The sequence below is a fragment of the Ceratosolen solmsi genome, unplaced genomic scaffold, assembly GCF_000503995.2.
Source record: "Ceratosolen solmsi marchali unplaced genomic scaffold, CerSol_1.0 scaffold9, whole genome shotgun sequence".
NCBI classification, from domain to species: Eukaryota; Metazoa; Arthropoda; class Insecta; order Hymenoptera; family Agaonidae; genus Ceratosolen; species Ceratosolen solmsi.
The window spans coordinates 657,535-680,995 of NW_011948452.1; the positions used below are offsets into that span (position 1 = coordinate 657,535).

Below are 23,461 nucleotides of genomic sequence, written 5' to 3' on the forward strand. Positions count from 1 at the left end.
CTTTTCCGTGATATTATATATTATTAACTATTAACTGACATTCATTTTCCTTTTATTAGTAGTTGTAGTTTTCCCATCAGTAATAATTTTATAACCAATTTCTAGGCTTGATCACGGTTCTATCGTTTTTATCGTCTAACAAATTCTATCGTTGGACCTTTGCCAATAACAATATTTGGTATTCTCTCATTCTTTATAAATAAAAAAATTTTATAAAATGTTAAATAGATATCTATATTCATAGCGACTGCACAGGTATTTTAATATTTTTTAAACTTTAAACCAAAAGACTGTATTTCTTTTCTTATATAATTTGTTATCATAACTCTCTATATTCAGACAATAAAAGCATTCATAAATATATTTGTAGGGTTAGATTTTGAAATATAATATCCATACTTTCAGTTATTACTAATTTATAGTTTCTCCGTTGAACTCAAGTTCTTTTTTTCATTATTTTATTTGACGAAAAATATATTGCATTACGTATACAAATATTTATTATGAAATGTAAGCTATTGATATCTTATTTGAAATTATAAGTATATTAATCTCTTGTATTCTCTCTGTATAATTATCTCTCTCTCTCTCTCTCTCTCTCTCTCTCTCTCTCATACACACACACTCTTGCCCTTCCTACCATTTATCTAATAAAATTAACTTTTTAAGCACAGTTAAAATATTTTATTGAATATTTGTATTTTTGTGTTAAATCATGATAGAATGATGAGAAGGATTCAAGTATAAAAGCAAAAAGAAATTAATTTCTCATGAATCAAAATTAACAATAAAAACTTTTTTAGCTGTCTAATGTACGCTTATCGCATTTGTAGATAACTTATCCAAATAAGTGGTTCGATTACGTGATATATACAAAATTAAAAATTAATTTGGACTATTATTAGTTGTATATAATTAAAATGATGTAATAGAATACTCCGTGTTGAAATGTACATGCACATGTATAAAGAAAGCTGAATTTTAGTTCAACTTCAATTCTAATACGAAACAAGCTACGGTTATTTTTCACTTTTTATTTTATTCTAATATCTTTCTAGTCCAGCGGTGTAGCTTAATATCGCTTTAATCGTCAATTACGCCTAAAACTTTTTGCATTTTTATTTGTATTTACAGTACCTGTAAATAATTATACATGCTTATTATTACTCTTATAATTTTATTTATATATATTTATGGCAGTTTATTTTTTGGCGACAATAAATAATTAAAGTATAAAAGTATGTATCAAACTGTATGCCAAAGAATTTCTCTTTAACGAAATTTTAGAATAGATTTTGTATTTATATATTTATTTATAATTTTTGGATACGCAATTAGCCACAATTAATTTTTTTTATTGCTAAAAAATATTTAATTATTGACATTTTTTCATCTCAAAGTAATATAACATGTATAAAGATATTAATTGCAAGATCACTTTAAAAAATGATGATGTTTTCTTATAGTAATTAAAATTAATTTAATATAAATAATAATTGTTAAACAATATTAATATTCATCAATAACAGAATTTGAGAATAGAGTAAATAAAAAAGATTTTATATTTTATATTTCTGTTTCAATAAGTTTTTAGATTTAATATTACTTGTGGATAATTTCAACTATAATTTTACACATAATTCATGTTTTAATTCCCTTTACTACAACGTAGTTATTGATTTAGTATCAGTTAAAAAAATTTATTAAAAATCATTTGACTGAAATACATATTATTTTTTTCTTTTATAAAGTATTTATAATTTCTTAAGCAATTGGTAATATAACTTTTGTAAAAGCAAAAATAAAATTATAGATATAATTGATAATGATTCCTTAGTCCTTATTAAGTAAATTATATTATATTCATACTTTGTTTTAGTTAATTTGCGTAATTTTTAGTAACCTCACATAACCCTTTAAATAAATTACAATAAATATTTTTTGAAGAAATAAACATGAAAAAATCACGATAATATGCAAATACTTTAGTAAAAAACTTACAAATATTTACATTTATCATATATTTGTATTTTTATAATTTTGATAAAGCCTTATTAAACTGTGATTCTGATTTATTATCATTCATCAAATAATAATAACAACGTTCCTTAAAAATATACTGATTTATATAAAATTCATAATCTTTTAATATCATGCAATAATTTAATATCATTCGTTTTGAATTTACTAAAGAAGAAAAACTTAACTGTTAAAAATTTTACTCGTTACAGTGTACAATTACTTCTTATAAAAATAAGCGTGTGATATACAATATCAAATACGCGTAAAAATATGAAAAGACACGTGTTCTTAATAAAACAAAATAATAAAACTATTTATTTTTAGCGGTTGTAAGATAAACTTTACTCGATATTTCTAATATTATGTTCATTTTGTATTCTATGTTGTTACAGCGTAAATATAAATTGCAAACTTAAATAACGTTCTAAAAACATTAATTTGAACATATAGATTGTTTAGATTATGTAAATTATATATATATTTCAAAACTCATGAAAAATTAAGAAATTTCACATTATATATGGTTTTATTATGACGGAAAATTTAACTCTTATCTTTAAATATCTTTGATAAACATGAAAATATGTACTTGAATAACGTAACATATGGCATATTATAATAGAAAATTTTAATATTTAACTTATATTGTGTAAATATTGGTACTGTATAGGAATAACTTTACAAGCAAGAAAAAAATTGATTATCGAATTTGAATATAATTTATAAAATGACGTCGTTATTAGACAGCAAGATTTTTTATTATCGATGATGAAGGATCAATTATTATTAAATCAATTATTACCTACAAAATTGATAAAGACCGAAAAGATGTCTAGAAAAATATAAAAAAATAAGAAAAGTAAAAAAGATTAGAATTCATTAGTTCCAGATAAAAATGTTTACTTTATCGCATTGGATTTATTTGTTATTACTCGATTAGATCTTGGTTTGTATTATATTACCGATTTACAATTTAATAGAAATTTAGTGCGTATTGATGTATTTCTTTACTATCTTTTAACAATTAATTAGCCAATCTTTTAATAGTTTTGTTTATCATATCAAATTACTAATAAATAAGGTTTGAAAAATTGTTTATATTACAATTTTAACTTATATGCAATTAATGAAATTCACATATTGAATATTAATATTTTCTTAATTTAATAATTAACATATTTATATACAATATATGTGCTCCATAATATTTTAACTTCTTTTTAATATAATTCAATACTTATTTATATATAGGTTAGTTTTTTGTTTCAGTATTTTAATTATTTTATTTTTTTATTAAAATTATATTAAATAAAAATTCAATATATAGCATACGTATTTTTTATACCTTATATATATACATTTGTACTTATATTTATATAGTTAAATGTTCTTACTGTACTACTAACGAAATATTCTAGTTTTTTTTCAGTAATACTAATTCTTTAAAATTATATTTTTATACAAAATTTATTTTTGCAAAGACAAAAAATTATCTTAATATTTTATATACGGTAAAGGAAATATTTTACTCGTCCGAGATTTTATGTTATTCAATAAATATTTATCCAATTATTATTAATATTTTTGCTTCTTAATACTATTTCATTTTTTCATTGTTAGTAATGTCTGACAACTCAGCGAAAAATTATATAAGAAATAATACCCATACTTGAATAATGTGTAAAATTCAATGAAAAGAATGAGAAGTTCAAGAAAAGACGAAATAAAAAGATATTGAATCATGTTCGTGAAAATTATTCTTTCATTGAGAAAAAAGAAATCAATCTCTTGATTTAAATATTTTAAATTTTCTATTGTGATATTATCAGTATAATACACGAAGGATAGCGTTTAATCATTGAATGGTCTTATTAATTAAACGCAAAACATATTTCAAAATCTTAAAAATTGCTTGCTTAATGAAACTATTATTTTAAACAGTAAAATAATTTTAATACTAAAATTCTCACTTATTTTATACATATGCATTGTAGATACAAGTATCAATTGAAATGGCTCAATATGTAGTACAAATTTTTTTTCTAAAATCATGCAGTCACCATCATAATGCACCAACATAAATTTAGATTAACTTCTATTGTGTTCTATTGTGGACTCTATATATTGTTAGCATAAAATTTGGTCTTGTGGCGGAAGAAAGAACTTTGATTTTTGATAGTTCAAAAATATTATAGTAAAGACGCACTAATATACTGAAACCGTACTGTCATATGTTTTATAAACGATATCGATTTTATACTTATCATGTTTTCTATGTATTATTATGTAGCATACGCGAGAATTTATTCGAAATTGTTCTTTCGAAAAAGATATTATTACGAAGCACTGTTTCGTAAAAAGTAATATGGCATCAGAAAGATTTTTTTTTATTTTAGCTATACATTTCATATCTTTCATAAGTTGAATATATAGTAAATAAAATGAATGAATAATTTTTATTTGTTTTATAAAATACATAGATATAATTTGTTATCTATTAAATACATTTTTTTAAAGTAATGAATACATTTCATTTATATCAAAACAGTTTCTAGAAAATAACTTTTTCTATAAAAATGTATACACAAGGATAATTAAAGATATTGAAAACTATTTTAAAAATATTTTAAATGTGTACCATGATTGATTTACGGAAAAGAAATTTCGTAATGATATGACAATACAGAAAATAGAAAATATTGAGTTTTATTATTGACGAAATTTATTAAAACAATATTTTATATAGTTATAGAACACGTACACAAATATATTGTTTTAATAGTTCCTGTGGTTAAGAACTACTGTTATTATACTAGGAAAGTTGTTCGTTTATATTTTAAAAAGTTCGTTAAAAAAAAGTAGCCGGAAATGAAAAATGCTCGACATGTCACCTGCATTTAAGTAAGTTTTTAATACACGATCCACCATTTGAAAATATTGGCCCCTATAATCGTGTAATTCCATATACGCATGTACGCATAACATCAAAAATATAGTAATATGAAAACAACGAACAAAAATACAGTAGAAGTTGCATTAACGTATTTACAAAAAACTGTTACTAAGTAGTATACGTATGAATTTAGCGTTAAATATATATGTTCGTTGTTCTTATGTTGATTTCCATTAATCATTACTGAATTTGTAATTATGTCATTTCGAAAACAGTAGAACATTTGCTAACTTAATTAACTACTTATTTTTTTCCTATATATAAGAATTTAATATTCTGCAATTATTATGTATTTCGGACTGAAAGATAAAATTATGCCACCATTTTATTATTTTCACAGTCTTGACTAGATTGACAAATATTTTAAATATTTAAATAGTTTAAACATGAAATCATTTAATAAAATTAAATATATGTAGTAGATAAAATATATAAAGTACCTTTTTTCTGTTTTTAATTCATTTCTAACTCCTTGTTTTACATTTGTAATATAAATAATTTAATGCAAATGGTATAATTAATAAGTTAATTAATAAAAAATAATTTATTGTGTATATTTAATTTTAAATAGAAATTTATTAACTTCATTTATAGTTATAATGTTTTAGCGCAATTAGTTTATATTTCCTGCATTTCAATTTTCTTAATATAAATTACAAGTTGTTTTTTATTAATTATATAAGTCATTAATATTATGAATTCTATACATGAATTTGTACAACATTATTTGAAGTCCTTTTCTAATATAAAGGAGTTAATAAACTTGTATAGACGTTGAAAGATTTTTTATATTGACTTCACATTCAATAATTGTTTTCGAACTTCACTACATAATACAATCAATAATGCGCATTCAATATCTTGGTAACATGCTTTTACATTTGACAGTTCTTTATTAAGTATAAATACATAGTCTATATCAAAATTAGTTGTAAATTTTTGACTTTAAATATTTTTAAATAGTGTTCATCATTAAAATTTAAGGAAAACAAACGTAATTTGTTTTGTGATTTCCTTTTTTTTCCTTTTAATGAATGTCTGTTATTAATGGAGATTATCTAATAAAGCTTAACTCTTATCAAATAACCAATTTATTTACATTCATCATATTTTATTTAATTACTTTAATATAATTATTTAGATACAACAATATTAATTTTTTTCACACTGATATATATAATTTTGAATATAGATGAATCTATTTATAATGAGTTTTATTTGATAAGGCTGACAAAGAAACAAAAATAATTATACAAATAATATAAGATAAACATAATATTAAATTATGTAATATGCAATAAATATTACAGTGACATTTGATATTATTTTTCGCGTTGTATTTACTTTGAAACAAAAAATTTTACCTCTTACAAGAAGTCGCTTCTTAGATTTAATAATTACGTCTTAACTTTTCGAAGTATATGAAAATATATATTTTTAAACAAATTATCTAAAGATTATTTATAACTATTATTTGTAATTAATAAATATAAATATTATTTTATAGGCACAAAAAATTTAGTTAAATTGAATTTCTTATATAAGACACAAAATACTAATAATCGATAAGAATTGTAAAGTGTCAGTTCAAATGCAATGGTTAATGCTTCTACACTGAGTTGGTTCCCACATCCGACAACAGTTTACGGTGATATGACGATCAACAATGAGTCTTAAAACTGCCCGCACACCAGTCTACAACATCTGCACGGCAAGACTAATCAGGAGATATATAAAACTCGGCAGTTACAATATAAAGAATTCATGAATTATCGATTTTATTAAATTAATCTTTTTTACTTTTTCACCCGCTTAAAATGCTTAATTTAGCCACAATAATTGTGGCTGCCTCACATTACGTGGTTATTTGTTATAGAAAGTGAAATTGTGTGCACTGTAAAGTTTATTTGTGTTTATTTAATCAATTGATCGTGCACTGTAAAGTTGTATCAAATGTTTCTTGTTTTAAGTAATAATGTTCTCCACTTACTCTACTCTAAAATATTGTTTTATATACATAAAAAAAACGCAAAATTTCGTAACCAAAATAATAATTACTCTCATTCTATGTAATTTCTAATCTAAAGCATAAAATTAAGAATAATGCCTCGGTTTTTAATCACGAAGACACCATCTCCTCAATTTCAAGTACTTAAACTTTGTTAACTAAATTAAATTTTTACTGGTATATTAATGAATAAAAAAGAACGATAACACAATGCTAGAAGAAAATTCAATCCAGTCAACACAAATCATATGTTGTACATTTCACATATATTACAAAATAATAAAGTAAAACCATTAGTGTTTGTTACCACCATCGCATAAATATTTTCATACATATATATATATATATATATATATATATATATATATATATATATATATATTTCTGGCTGTCGTAGAACTTTATATTTTTTTATCTTTCTTTGGTATTTTTATGGAGTATGAATCGACTTTTCTCTCTTACTTTCCATTTCTTCTTTCATTTCTCTTTTAATTTTCCTGAATTCTAAAATATATATTGAGCATCGAGCTATAATCTTATGGTAAATAAATACTTATACGATTTTCAATTTACAAATTTTATACTTTGTAAGTTTTTATTACAACTCTTATTTTATTATAAAATGAAATTACTCAATAAATTATGAAAACTAACTAATTGTGATGTGATGCAAATATTATTGAAATTTTCAACTTTGTTCATTCTTAAATTAATAAATTTTTCGACAGAGAAGAATGCTTGTGACCAGAAAACACGATCTATTAAAATAAATATATACATGCACTTGTATTTGACAACCTTTCTGTTTCGGTATCTCCATATTTGTGGAACATGAATGTATTTTTACAAATTTTAGATATCTTTAGTGGGTTATTATTTACAAGTAACATTTAATTTTTTTATATTTAATTTTATTAATTACTTCAATTAGTTGAGTCTATATTATAGAATGTATTTTAGAGATAATTTTAGAGTATGTAGAAAAAGATTTAGAGGAATTTTTATACTTATACTAACAATTATATATTGCTTGTAATAACAATTATAAAATCAATTGGAGTTTACATGGATTTCATTTATTCATTGTTCATTTTTTTAACTCTTTTTTAGCAACTCGACTTTTTATTTTTCCAGTATTATTCTTATACACATTCAAAAATCGCACGATTATATTCGCATGCATGCACATTTTCCTAACTAAAGGTAGTATACATCTATTGCGAAAAAAGGTACATATTTTACAAGAATATCAAATAATGTTATCCATTATAGTTATGTTACACGTTTATATAATAAGATTTTCTATTTTGAAACATTTTTTCTTTGAACATATTATTACTATTATTACAATACATAATGTATTAACTTACGCTTGTGGACTATTTAGTCGACTGTAATGAATTGTTAAATAAATATATACATTTTATAGCTACGCTAAGTCAACTGTTGATATTATGTATAATGTTTGTGAAAAGAATGTTTTAGTGCATCCGAATGTTGAATATAACATTTATTATTATTGTATTTACCTTCTACGATTAATATACATTAAATATTTCAAGTTGTATTTGAGGTTAAAATTAGTTTGAAAATTAATTGATCGTGTACATAAAAAAATAACGATTGACTTTCAAAATAACTATTGTGAATATATAAAATAAAGCAAACACATGTGAAAAAAATGTTAGCAATTGCGGTGATATATAAATCGTAATTGAGTTTTACGATGATAATATAAGTGTTCGAAATTATAGTGATGTTATTCTTGGCTCGAACTGCTAATGCTTCAATAGCTTAGTTTGCCGCCCGCCCTAGCAGACGCTCGGGAAGGAGAGCGATGGAGGGGGTGTGCAAGAGTCGTGAGAGTTGGTTAATTATACATTTATTATACAATTTATTACACAATTTACATATGGGTGTTGTAGAATCTTCTTAAATTTTATATGAAGATACGATTTCTTGAACATCTTTTTATATACGAGGTGTCACTACACAAGATGCCTTGAAATCGTTGAATTGATGTTGAATTACAATTACACAGGTAAATAATTACTGCACACTTCTTGTCAGAGAGTGTGATATAATGTTAATGGTTGTATTGTGCCGGTTTTGCCGCCGGCTGGCAATAATTTGTGTACTCACAGCGATATCGTAGTTTTGATCTGATCCAGGGGTGAGTTGGTCACAAGAGCAGGCGGCAAAGCAAATGCGTGCAGGATGCAGTAGTCTTGCTCTGAATTACTAACACTTATTTCTGCGTTGAGTTATCTTCAGACTGGCTTCTATGGACAATTAGTTTCTATTACTTGACTTTCCTTAAGATAGCCCTTGACTGCCCACTCGAGCCTTTTCTTGAATTATCTCTGCGGACAGTACTTGACTGTCCACAGCCCTTGGCTGCCCACGCGGACAGCGTATTCCAATTGTCCCCCGCGGACAGCGACTTTTTGCTGCCTTGTTCCCATCTTTAAGGCCTCTTGCCATGAGTACCCACTCAAGGAGCTTCTGGTCTTAGTTTTCCAATCAAGACGCACCGCTTTTCGGCGGCATGATGAATGTGCACGCCCTTTTCCCACTTCATAAGAAATTAGGCTGAGACAATGAGAATATCGAAGGGGTATCTCTGGCGGCAATGCGCGAAGTGGAAGATTTGCCCCTCTCCGGGACTCATCGTGGTGGGGGTGATTTTTGGTCAAGCGTCTTTGCTTGGCCTATGCAAGCAGCAACATTTGTCGTTCTTGGCAACAATGCATGCTTGCTGGTGGCATTGAAGGCACACGTGCGGCGCAGATTGCCGAACGTCGCACGTACCGTGTTTCGGGTTGCAATAGATTTTAGGAAATGTTTTTCACTCGATTGTTTTCAAATATCTTACGCCTCAAAATATTCTCGCGTAAACTGGCTAGCCGGGTTTTGATGGTAAGTCGCAAGGGTCTTCATTGCATTCAAACAATTACTACGTCTGTAGTACGAAAGGCAATAATGGCTGCTTACGAGTTCACAGATGTACAAACCTTTTCGAGTCTCATGCAACCTTGGCGAGACTTTCCTAGTTTTTTGTATCCGTTCGATAATTCTCTCTTATCAGCTGTTGAAATTTTTTCTAGTAAATTATCTAGTAAATCTAAAAAATCTAGTAAATCTTTCAAGAGATTTTCTTTTCAGTCTCGAACAATAAGTGTTACGGTAGTAACATTATTCATATAAAAAACTATGATAAAAAAAGCCTAAAGGAAAATTTATGAAGCTGATAATGGAAAAAATGTTTAAAAATTAAGATTTAGTGTAGATAGGGAATGCTGATTCTTTATAAACACAAGTAGGAGAGCTTTTCAATTTAGTAGTGCACGCCAAAGTATGGAGAAACTCTGCGAAAAAGTGACACTTATACATTGAAATAATATTGAAATTATACACTGTACTTTAATAATTGGTCTAGATCAGTTTGAACACGATGTATCGTTTCCTTTTGTCCCCTCTATCATATATTTTCCTTGTGCACCGTTACTCCACTCCAATAACATGTAGAGTACATTGTACGGAAATTGTTGAAGGTGAAAAAGAGAAAAGCAGGAACAAGAGAAGTAATGAGATGAGTGTATCTTATACTAAATATCTTACACTAAAATTGAACAACAGTCTTGTATTTGCTATTATTTGTCTTATATTGCCGCTATATAGAAGTATCGTATTAATGTTGTATCACGGTAATTTAAACCTTCTTTCTTCGAAATCTTCCTTATATAAATTATTTAAATATATCAAAGTAACAAGACTTCAGTAGAAAATTTACAAGTTAAATGAAGACTATTGCATAGATACATGTAGAGGCAATTGTATATTGGTGCTTATTTATGTTGTGTTAACGCCGATGATACATTTTTAAGCATCTCTTTTTTCAAACGACGTTTAAATTGTAATTGTCGCTAAAAAAAAAATAGAAAATAATGGTGATGAACAAGACGTGAGGTCATTGTAAAAATAGATCTGTAAAGATTGTAAACTGCCGATGTTCGAAATCAGCAAATGGTACGAGCCCTACTAAATCTAAGTACGGCTTTCTTTATTTTTTAAGCAGAGCTTTCATCACGACTCGATGAGTGTGGATAACGCAGCATTATTCAGTAGTCTTTAAGATTATAATTCTAAAATGGAAACTAGAGAAAAAGTTTTTCTCTCAAGTTGACTCTGAATGTCAAATGAGCAAAGTTAACTTTTATATACTTTTAAATTTATGCATTTTGAAAATGCAAATTTTTAATTTATGCATCTTCTGCGACAACGTTCTATCTGAATTATTAGTGGAGCTATTGAATGCAATAGTATGTTTATGAATGAATCCGTATATATTATGGTTAGTATTTTCATAAATTGTTATTTTTTCCTTGTGATTTAATGCATCGCAAGTCATCTATTTATTGACGTTGCGTCATAATAAAATGCAATTATTTCGTTTTAAAATTATTTGACTAAACTCTATGTTGAGAAAAATTAGTAACATAGTTGAGTTTATTTACAATACTTTATTAAACAGTTTTTAATACTATATAAATTAGATCATATAGCTGAATATTATAAAATTAATTTTTCTATTATTTTATCATAAAATGGTATCTTATTCTCGATTCATTTAGCTATGCACTCTTAATGAATTATAGACCTACTCAGCTCTAGATGTTTTTTACAAGAAACTTTAAAGATAATATTTTAAATAATGAATTTTCTTTTATTAATTCCATTTATGAATAATCAGTAGTGATTTTAATGTATTCAAATATTTTCTTAATTTTTACTAATTTACTATTTTTACGAATTATATAATTAAGTTTAAATTATTTATTTAATTATTTCACACTATTTACTTTCGGAAATTCATTATAGAAAAAAAATATATTTATTTTATTTTTAATTAGAAAATATTGAATATTGTGATAATTATTTATTTCAAATTTTATTTTTTTTACAAATATAACTCCATAAATAAATATTTATACAAATATGTGTATTTTTATATTTAATTACTGATATGATTTATATGATATAATTTAAATCAACTCTTTGATATAATTCTTGATTGTAGTATTTACAGTTTGACTTCTGGTCTATAGCACATAAATTAATCCTAAAATATACTAATTAATTAATTAGTAAAAGACATTATTTTTATTTAAAACTATTTAACGTGAAAGTAAACATTTAAAATTAGTTTTCTGCACAAAATCATGTCTTTGTAAGTAATGTTAACAAAAAGGTTAATTCAATTATATATTTATTGTACAAGAAGTCTTTAAAAAACAAACAAAAAGAGTGATGCGTTAATCAATTAACGAAGTACTCAAAGTTTCATTTTTTTCTCTTGACTGCTTACTTATGTAGACCAAATATTAACACGTGTGATGCATATAGTGTACTTAAAAAACAATTATTAAGGCTGAAATATTGACAAGGATCAATTGTTGATTCTGTATATATTCTATGCACAATTTGACATTTACTTTTTTATTATTATCATTATTTATCTCTTTAAATAAACGGATAATTACATTTTCATCTAATTTATTGCTAGGGGTTTTATCAAGTATAAAATAACGGCAAATACACAGCTAGTATCGAATTATAAATTATAAATATCTTTTCTCTGATTCATTTTAAAGTATATAACTTCTTTTCACAAAATAATCTACTTTATTCGATTTTGGTTTATTAAAAAAATATAATAAGCGTTATTTATTTAAATTGTGAATTATGTGAACAAGTAATTTATTGGATTAGAAGTTTTTTCAATTAAAACTAATTTAGTTTTTATTTTGACTTCATTAATATATTTTTAATTATAGTGTATCATTTTAATAATTGTATGTGTTGTTAATACTTTATTTGACCGAAGAAAGACAAATTTCGTTAAAATGTATATTTGAAAACTTTAATAACACATATTGTATAAACAAAATAATCACCAATTAAATGAAGAATGAAATTTTAAATTTAATATAAATGCTAAAATGCGTGCATTGGATAATTTTACTATTTATTTTAAACAATTTTTGTTCAATTATCAGATTAAATTTTATTTGCTGTTTCAGTATGGCTCTGACGAATTTGGGCAGGATTCACCAAGATATACGTCACCGAAAGCAGCTTCACTTTATGCAGATCCTTACTATATCGGTATGTAGCTCGATTATTCTTATATTAAAACTGAAGAATTACTATTGAGAAGAATTGTTGAACAAATCAATTTAATTATAAGAAATAGTTAGGTAATTACATAAATAGCCACAAACATTCTGATATGCCACGCAAGAGAGTTTGAAAATGCAAAGCGCATGATATATTATTATTCATTTATTTTATTAGTGAGAATATTTTAATATAATTTAATGTATCTCAAGATTAATAAAGTTTAGCTTTTCTGTATTTATACTTGCACACTAGTAAAGCATAAATAGACTGTCCGTCAGTTTTATAAATAGATTATTAATTATTACAAAACAGGGAATAAAGTGAATATTGACAGTGACGAATAAAAATAATAATCAATGGGAAAAAATAGAATAAAATATTTGAAACAAATGAACGATTCAATTTTATAGTTGAAACCATGTTAAAATTTTGTAAAACTAGATTTCGTTTTTATTTGGTGGAGCCGTTGTGTTTCATTCAATACTTGTATATCTAACTTCTACATCTAACTAATTTTATATATATACAACTGTAGAAATACCCTTACTTAATAACTTTTATTTAGTTTTTAAGCAATAATCGATTTAATCAAAGTGGCATCGTCAGCATTAATTTTAAACTTTAAATTTGAAATAAACGATCGAAGTGTTCGTTTATACATTTATTTCGTTTTGTCTTAGCATTTTATATAAAAGTACTATAACATTTGTTTTGCGTACGGATTTAAACATTCATTAATTACTTTACTTTGTTATAGATGGTAATTCTGCAGGAACGGGCCCTGGAGATCCATGGTCTGGTGGAGGTACTAGTGTGCAGCCACCATACAGTGGATATGTACCACCTCACTTAGCGCAACCAGCTTATCCTATGCACATATCGCACGATCCAATGGTAAGTTCACTTAAGCATGGGCAATCATTATATTTTTAATCACTGTATCTTGCATTTAGACAATTTTATTACTAGATGCATAATCTATTCTTGAATAGGTATGATGAAGTCTAAGCAGGTTACACGCGTTTATATAAAGTAATCTTGATGTTTCAATTCGAATATTATTGGTGACTAGCTATTTTTTATTTTAATGAATTATCTTCCAAACTTGTACCGATATTGGTGTAATTTCTAAAATAAGTATAACGGTGTAAAGAAACAGGGATGTTAGATTGTACATATAAAATGCGCGCAAGAAATCACGGTAGCTTTTACTGAGTAGTTGGTTCAGTCTAACACTTAGTATATAAGAGAAGGCATTAAGGAGACTTAGTAAGTGAAAGATGCGGTTTAATTACGTAAATTTAACAAAATTCGATATAAATTCTTATAATAGTTATAACGGTAAATTAATAATTGTTTCGGTGCTTTTATTTTCGAATGATTTTTCATTGTGTTTTTAATTATTTCATTATTTAATAAATCAATATTTTACTGTATTTAATAAAACATTAACTAATAGGTCGTATTGTTAGTGTATTGTGAGTATTTGATATATATGTCAATACGTTCTTATTCTATACTCACATTTTCATAACATCTCATTTACTTCATATTACAACATCATAGATTTTTTCTAATTTTCTAGTCGGAATTATTCAACTTCTAGTACTCCCTTCCTGCTCATATTAATCATTATATAAATTTTAACATTTATATAAACTCTTACTATCACATGTACTGTATTTTTAAAAAAAAAACCTTATTTATATGTGAATATATTTCCATATAAAATGCATATAAACTAGTATTTCATTACAAATATTTTTTATATATAACTTATAGGTTAGTGTTGTAGGATATTTAAGTTATTCACTATCACGTCTAGTGTGATTCTTTTCTTAAAATTAAAACATTTAAAATACAGATTAATCTATTTCAGGCGTACTCGTCTATGTCGCCAAATGGCGAGGGTCAAGCTCAGCCGATCCTTAGTTCAGCAGTAACATCGGCAGCGTCTTTGCCACCTATGTCATCGTTTCGTGGCAGTGTTACTGTTCCAAGTAATCAAGTCCAGGCTACTCCTTCACCGGCTTCACTTCAATACAGTCACAGCTCCAGCACAACCGTACCCGTACCTGTGACTGTATCTGTTGTTGCCACTCAACCAAACCAGGTGTTGACACCCCAGGCTAACTCCCAGCAACAACAGTCATCGACTGGTCAAGATACTCTCGGCAAAACTCTTGCATCTGTAGTAAGCAGCCGAGTATGTTTTTATTAATGCTCTATTTATATTACTATTCGTCATTTAAATATAAAATGATATTAAATTAGATCCTTAAATATAATGTAAGACTTATAATTTATATTGCTCAACTTTATTTGACAAACATCTCTTTCTATCTAAATACTTTATAAATTACCACTCTCATCAGTAGAAAGTGGAAAATAAATTAAACATAAACGCGTTTCGAGTTTATTTTGTAATTAATATAACAAAAGATGCACACACGTCTATATTAATTAAAATTTTAATTAATCTTTACTCAATGTGAATGTAGATTTATCCGACGGACCAATCGGTTTCAAGTTATAGCAGTAACCCGTCAACACCAGTGAGTTCGCCACCACCGCTAACCGGGTCGACGCCGGGTTGGGCTCCCAGCACTGGGCCTGTTTCTCCGCACTTAACAGCAGACTCGAATCGCGGTGCTATTCACTTGGTATGTAGTAACAGTTTTTACATAATTGGCTTAGTTTCTTTTTCTCTTTTCTTCGCACGTTAGTTCTTCGATTCGGTCAGTAACAAAATTAGTACATTACTACACCGTAGATTTCTCATGTTTAATTTTTCCTATTTATTATTAATGTAATTCCATTTTTTTTTAATTGACAAAAATTCATTAAAGACAGAATCAGTAAAATATACGTTATTTTTATTATACGTTATTTTTGCAAAATTTCTTTTAAATTTTATTTGATTAATTATTTCATTATAAGTAGAGTGCAACTTAATAATGTTACATTTTCAAGTTATTTTATTTATATATTTTTATCGTTAATAATTAATTTAATTTAAGTAACACAAATGAATAAATATTCAAAAACATCTGTTTACTTTCTAAATTAAAATATATTAAAAACTAAAAAGAAAAATATAAAATTTATCTACTAATTAAATGAAAATTGAAGTAAATTATAAATGAAGCATTCTATTTATTTGCTAAAAAGATACTAATAATCTCAGAATGAACAGTGTGAACTAGTGTATTTTTAAACATTTTATTTAATTTAAACGTGATATGTTTTGAATGCGATTACCATTCGTAGTGTTTTGGCTTGACTAATTCAGTAATTTATCGTTTAATATTTAGATTTATTTATAAGTTTACTTACAACGGCGAAAATGTATAATTTATACTTTTATTATTTGTATTAAATTCATGGATCATTACCAATTTCTTTTCGTAATTCCATATAACGTCGTTTTCATGTTTCAACGATTTTTAATTTTTTTTTTCATATGTGAAATAAATGAACTTCAAAAAGAGTGACAATAAAGTCAAATACAAAACTATGAAGCAAAACATAAAAATTTTTTTTTAAATTAAAACTAATGAAAAACCACTTTGTCTTCTGTATCTTTTTTTAAATGTAGTTAAGTTTTAAATTTAAATATAATATAGTTAATTAAATTGTATTTAAATTTATTCAATATATATATATTAATTTAATAAAATTCATGTCCTTAATGTTCTGACAAACCTTTATAATTTTATTTGGTTAAACCTATATTTCATTTACAAATATGATATTCAAAACTATATTACGAAAAAATAATACATAAATTATTGTTTATTAAGCTTATTTGATAATCGTTATCTGATAAAATTCGTTGTTATAAACTTTTTTCAATTAAAAATGTATGTAAATAATAAAAAATGTATATATTAAATGCACAGAAATCTTATTTATCATCCGGTAGATAGGGTATCACGCAAATTCATTCATATTTTTTGTATATTTATTAAAAAAAATTTTGTTGTTGCGTATGTTGTGTTTGATTTGGTTGTTTTTATTTTATTTTGTTGTTACGTTGGTGTTGTGTGTGAAGCCAGCGCCTGAACTGCAGGGGGTAGACGATGCCATTGGTTTCCTTCGCGACCATTCCAAGGTGAGGATCGCATATTATCATTTTTTTATCAATGCCATTAACCACGATTTTTTATTTCATCACTCAGATTCGTATTCATTTTATGTAGATTTTTTCACGTACTTGGTTATTTTTTATATTTTCATTTTTTAACAATTATCCATTGATATAATTAATGTTTTTAAAAAATGATGCATGCTGATTAATAGTAATTATTGGCGTTCAGGAGATGGAAAGTTTTTGTGTAATTTATAAAAACGATGATTTAAAAATATAAAAATAATGTACACAATATTTAAATTACAAACATAAACTACAGATTATAAAATTGATATTGTTTATAAGAATTAATATATGTCGCTATAAAAAAAATTAATTAACCAATCAAACTAATTAATATATTATCATTAACTTACCGATATCCTTTTAAATAACAATATTAAAGGTAAAATAATTTAACGTCTGCTCAAGTTTTTTAAGAATTTAAAAAAAAAATATTATTAATTAGTTTATAGTTATATACCATTACTAATAAGACTTATTTAAAAAGCTTCTGCGTAATCTTATCGTTTTTCTATATTCTGTTAATTCAGGGAACACGAATGGAAGAACCATATCATATGGATGATGCTATAAATGTTTTAAGGAATATAGCAGAAAGTCAATCTGGACTTCATTTAGGACCTGTAGGTGCGCATGGTGCAATTTATTCTCATACTTCGCCATCTCAAATGGACCATTTGGTAAATTTTTTTTTTAACGATTAAATCTTTATCTATTAACATAAACAATATAAAAAATAACAGTTTTTCAATTATCTATATGTAGTTAGAATATATAATTGAAAAAAATTATATGACGGATTTTTTAAAATTTATATAAATAAAACAGGTTTTATTATTTAAATGGTCGATCAATATATTTTTTGAATCCATGCTTAAATTACTATAATAGTTTATTTTGTAAAATAAAACATTTAACGATAAAACGTGTATCTAATTAGCATTTTTATGAATTTATTGGAATATTAGAATATTAAAAGTAACGATTATAGTTTTATATTGTTATTGCTTTGTTATATATAAATATTATTTACATGTATAAATTTAATTAATATTAAAAAAAAATTACTGAATGAAATCATCTATACTTTTAGACAAGCTCACACCCAACAGTGACTGTGTCACAGTCACAAAATTCATACTCGGGTTTGACTCCAACACCCGACACTGATGGTTCTATAAAAATCGAGAGGCTACCCGTTGCAAATACAAGTAAGTATTTGTTCAGAAAAAAATTGATATTTTTTTAGATATTGCTCAAATTTCACAAGATACGAAGTCGGACTTTCTCAATTCCTTGCATCTGCGATAGTAAACTAATTAGAAAAGTTATATATAGTATAAATAAGAGACCATAAGTGAAAAGTATAAATGGAAGAGAGTAATGTTGCTCTTTACAAAAGTAGTTAGGCTTATGCCGTCAACAACTGTATTTGTAAGGATAGAGCAAATGATAATCGCATAGCAAAGAAATTATTTATATTGAAATTGTTTTTTCATTAATAAATTCAATGATAAAAAATGTTATTCGAAGGCCGACTACTTGCATGTATAAAGTATCTTTAGTAGTAGTGTGTAATAACTCGAGTACAAGATTTAAACTATTAATTTAATTAATTTATTAGTTTTAATTTCGGAAATAATTTAATAATATAATTTTAAAATTGTCATTATATTTTAAAAAATATTTGAAATAGTTTAGACAAAATAGTCAGCTATTTAAATGTACTACCTTTTAATAAGCGTTCAGATTAATCTAACAATTATTTTTAATGAATAGAATACATCTCTATAGAAAAAAGGAAAGACCCACCAGATAGTAGTGGAGGTGAAACAAAACCCTCTAGCAGTGAGTTAGTTGTAGCTGCGGGAGTTATTGGAGCAGCTCAAGTGAATTCAACGTCGCAAGGGAAAGGCACAAAACGCTCGCGTCGATAGTAAGTATTTTGACCACTTGAGTTCTTATTATGTTATTTAAGAGTTTATTATTGTAAAATTCGAGAACTAGATATTTTGTATATGAATACTAAAATATGTATTACAAATATACTTATACAAATTCCACATATGATTCGATAAATAAAACATCAAACTCTAAATACAAATTAAAGTATTAAGGTTTAGGTAATTGCATTATAAACAAATTCACTTTCACGGAATCTTATTATATGCACATTATCAAGGTTTTCGTATTCCTAATAAACTTTATATTGATTCTGATAATATTTTACATTCAAATTAAACTAATTTTTTTTTGTCTTTAAAACTTGTTGTTCGAGCGCTGACGAAGACTGTGACGACCCTGGCACTAAAGCAGTGCGTGAAAAAGAACGTCGACAAGCCAACAACGTTCGCGAAAGGTTAGTGAACACACGCAATACGCACTTTGATGTATTTTAGTAAAAACTATCATTTAGCTAATCAGCTTTTCCAAGCTGCTATCAATTTATATGTAAATTATTTTTAATTTATTTGAACTATTTTATGAATAATATGAAACATGAATTCAAATGCGTTGATCTAATAAATTACTTCGACTAATTGAACGATTTATCGTGTGTTGGTTTTTTAATAGACTGCACAGTTTGTTATGATTGGCCAATACTTCGAGTGTAACCATTAAAATCGTGTGTTCTTAAGATTCGCATTTAGATACAATTAATGCTGATGGTTTATTCAGTAATAATTTTCTATGAGAATGCAAAATACATATATTTTATTGATACTTTTCTCGAACATTTTTCCAAATCGACTTAAAATCTCAAACAGCACTTATATTCAATTAATAGTCAAGCCATGTTATCTTTACTTTTTATCTTTCTTGTACATATTCCATATTTATTTTCCATTACATTTGCTACTTTTTCATTCATTTTTAATTTTATTTTATTTAAAATAGAATTTGTTGAAAACTTGAAATTTTTATGTTAATCTCTTATAAAATTTTAATTCGTTGTAGGATTTTCTTGTAAATTCTAATTTCATTTTCATTTAATATTTAAACTTATTTATTAATAATTTATTAAAACATGTCTTTTATATTTTAATAGTATTATTATTCGATAAGTATAATTATTAATTAATGTTAACATAATTACTTTAGCTTCAACAATTTTATTAGTTAGGATAATAATTATATAATTGATATTTCAATTTTCTTAAGATTGCATGAAATCAGTAAAGTTGAAGTTACTATTTTGTTATATGGATTTCACAACTCTCAGTCACAGAGTTATTATGTTTGTATATATTGCAAATTATTTTATAATATTGAACTTTATATTTTGTTTTGTATATATACAGATATAAAGTATTTATTTTATATGTTTATGGAATACGAATTTCATTTTAATATATAATGAGAGCTAGTTGAGTTCCTTTTTCAACAAATTATATTAACTATTAGTGGTTATTCTGTAACTGATAATATTAAAACAGTATCATTGTGACAAGAATACGGACCTATTAGAACAAACTGATAATTTAACCATTTGGTATAATAATATGAAATATATGTTGTGACACTCTTGTACATTTTTATTCCTAAAATTGTGCGTGTGTTCACCCAATATTTATCATCCATCAAAATGCAGATAATTTTATTTTTATAACATATAACCATAAGTTTGCCTAATATTGATCGCTCGAACAACATTTAAGCTTAACATCTGTTCATAGAATTGCACAAAATTATGTATGTTGGAATTTGTTTGCCAATATCTAAATTATCTAAGTCATATAAGTTTAGTATAAAATAAATAACTATATTCGAGGTGATTAATCAAGTATTGTTATTGCGAATTTGTTGTTCGAGCGCCGAGGATGAAGACGACGATCCTGACATAAAGGCACAACGAGAAAAGGAGAGGCGTCAGGCTAACAATGCTAGGGAAAGGTAAGAACAAGAGTTTAAACACATGAATTGGAACTATAATCAGTTTTATTGGTAATAAATTGTTTTTTAATAAAATATTTCATATTTTAATAAAAATAAAAATAAAAAATGCAGAGGTTTAAAATTGATTAATTTTTACAATGTACTTTATTCACTGGCCCGTATTCTAGATCACACGATGAAATTTATACTAAGAATATAATTTGTGCTTCATAAATTATTATTTGTTACTTTTGTCTAATAATTTAGAATTTTATATTATTTTTATTTGACGTTTTGTACAATGACTAATTATTCTAGTAATATGAAAAAATAAAGCTTAAAATTAATCTAGTCATTTCATTTAAATTATTTTTCTCAATATACGTATTATATTATTATTATAGGATACGTATTCGAGACATCAATGAAGCCTTGAAAGAGCTTGGCAGAATGTGCATGGCACACATGAAGTCTGAAAAGCCGCAAACTAAACTTGGAATTCTTAATATGGCCGTTGAAGTTATAATGGCATTAGAACAACAAGTTAGAGGTGAATTTAAAGCAATTGATTAAAAAAGATGTAATATTTATATTTTAAGTTTGTATTTTAAGTTTTATAATAATAAATAATGATAAACTTTAAAAAAATTATAATTAGCAATTCAATTTACATTTTTTAAAATTCAATTTACAATAGATACCTGAAAATATACCATTATTAATATTTATAGTACGAACTATATCCCATTTTTATTATCAAGAAATAAAAAATATATGTAATATATATTCGTAATTTTTTTTCATTAATTGTATAATTTAATTTTGAAGCTTTATGCTATATGGAAACTTTTTCAGTATTTTTCATAATAAAGTTGTTACGAGAGAAATATATAATTAATCGTCAGTATAGTAACTTAATATAAATCGTATATTGTAGAAAGAAATCTAAATCCAAAGGCAGCATGCTTGAAAAGAAGAGAAGAAGAGAAAGCAGAGGATGGTCCTAAGCTTCCTGGGCATCTTGCAGCGCATATAGCTCACTCACATCCACATCCACATTCACATGCACATACGCAACCGCCTTTTTCAGCAATGCCTGTAAGTTTTTAACATTATTTATAAGGTAGAGAAAAATTTTTTTGTAAACCTCAGGTCAAATAAAATTTTTAACTATTTTATATATTAAATTAATTGCTTTTTTAATTAATTTTAGTTTTTAATAAAAATATAAAAAGGTTATTTTTAAATCATATAAAAGCTAATGATTAAAATAAAATTATTTGGTCTATATACAAACAATACAAATATCTTTAAATGTTAACGTTTAATTTACAATATAGTGACGTTAAATAAATAAATGAAATTTTTTGCATGTTATTAAATTTCAGTGGAACTATAGTGTCATTTATACATTGAAATTTAGTAACAAAAATATTGTTTCAGGGTCCTCCGCCAACTAATCAACACACCGCACAGCCACCGCAGTAGCAAAGGTTGTGTACCGGCATAATGATGTAGGTCTCCATAATACCGATTTACTTTCTGGCCTTCTTTCAGCTGCTCGGCAATGTATTTTATGTGTTCTCTTTTGTCATCTGTGAAAGAGTAGGAGCGCGATAATTTATCCACATTTGCGAATTATCTTTCACTTGCGACATTGATAAGAACAACACCGTTATACGGCGAAAGGATGCTCGAGGGAAAATAAAAACTTATTGTAAAGTACTCTTTAAAATAAAGCGAGTGTACGAGTGTCTGACCTCGGATTAGCTGTATTTTTTTAAAGGATTACAAAGGGCGGATTTGATATTCAAGGTTTCGCAAAGCGATTCAACAGCGCCGCCATGTAATAAGGAAAATTTGGGATTGTTCATAAATTCAAAAAACAGTTGGTCTCATTCTCTGCGGTAGAATGTGAATATACTCATGTATTACGCACTCTTTCTGCTAAAGAAATGTTGAGCTTACTAATTTCGTGGTCACGTGTAGACTATTTACGCAGTATCTTTGTATTTACCATATTTTATATATTTTTATGCGTTAATACATCAAACAATGTTCAGAATACTTATATCTAAATATGTTTATTGTACAAGAGCATTTTTATGCTACAAATTTCTCCGGAAATATAAAACTTTTCTTTCGCGATGAGAAGTATTCCTTTATTCACAAAATCAATGACTTGATTTGGTACTTAACCGTTAATGAAGTATTTATGAAAGTAAGAACTAAACGGTATAGAAAAATTCAAGACTATCATTGA

General features: G+C 25.8%; 1 protein-coding gene across 1 annotated transcript in view; it reads left to right on the plus strand.

The window, feature by feature from the left end:
- The window catches only part of da (transcription factor daughterless), a 27,979-nt gene extending 4,700 nt beyond the window's left edge, over nucleotides 1–23,279 (plus strand). The window contains exons 2-13 of the mRNA XM_011505189.1: nucleotides 13,067–13,151; nucleotides 13,924–14,060; nucleotides 15,046–15,372; nucleotides 15,668–15,829; nucleotides 17,853–18,002; nucleotides 18,416–18,533; nucleotides 19,102–19,258; nucleotides 19,592–19,681; nucleotides 21,130–21,216; nucleotides 21,603–21,748; nucleotides 22,136–22,296; nucleotides 22,642–23,279. Coding sequence (XP_011503491.1) covers nucleotides 13,067–13,151; nucleotides 13,924–14,060; nucleotides 15,046–15,372; nucleotides 15,668–15,829; nucleotides 17,853–18,002; nucleotides 18,416–18,533; nucleotides 19,102–19,258; nucleotides 19,592–19,681; nucleotides 21,130–21,216; nucleotides 21,603–21,748; nucleotides 22,136–22,296; nucleotides 22,642–22,686 — 1,665 coding nt within the window. The 3' untranslated portion in view covers nucleotides 22,687–23,279. The remainder of the gene's footprint in view (nucleotides 1–13,066; nucleotides 13,152–13,923; nucleotides 14,061–15,045; nucleotides 15,373–15,667; nucleotides 15,830–17,852; nucleotides 18,003–18,415; nucleotides 18,534–19,101; nucleotides 19,259–19,591; nucleotides 19,682–21,129; nucleotides 21,217–21,602; nucleotides 21,749–22,135; nucleotides 22,297–22,641) is intronic.
- Nucleotides 23,280–23,461: the final 182 nt, after the last annotated feature.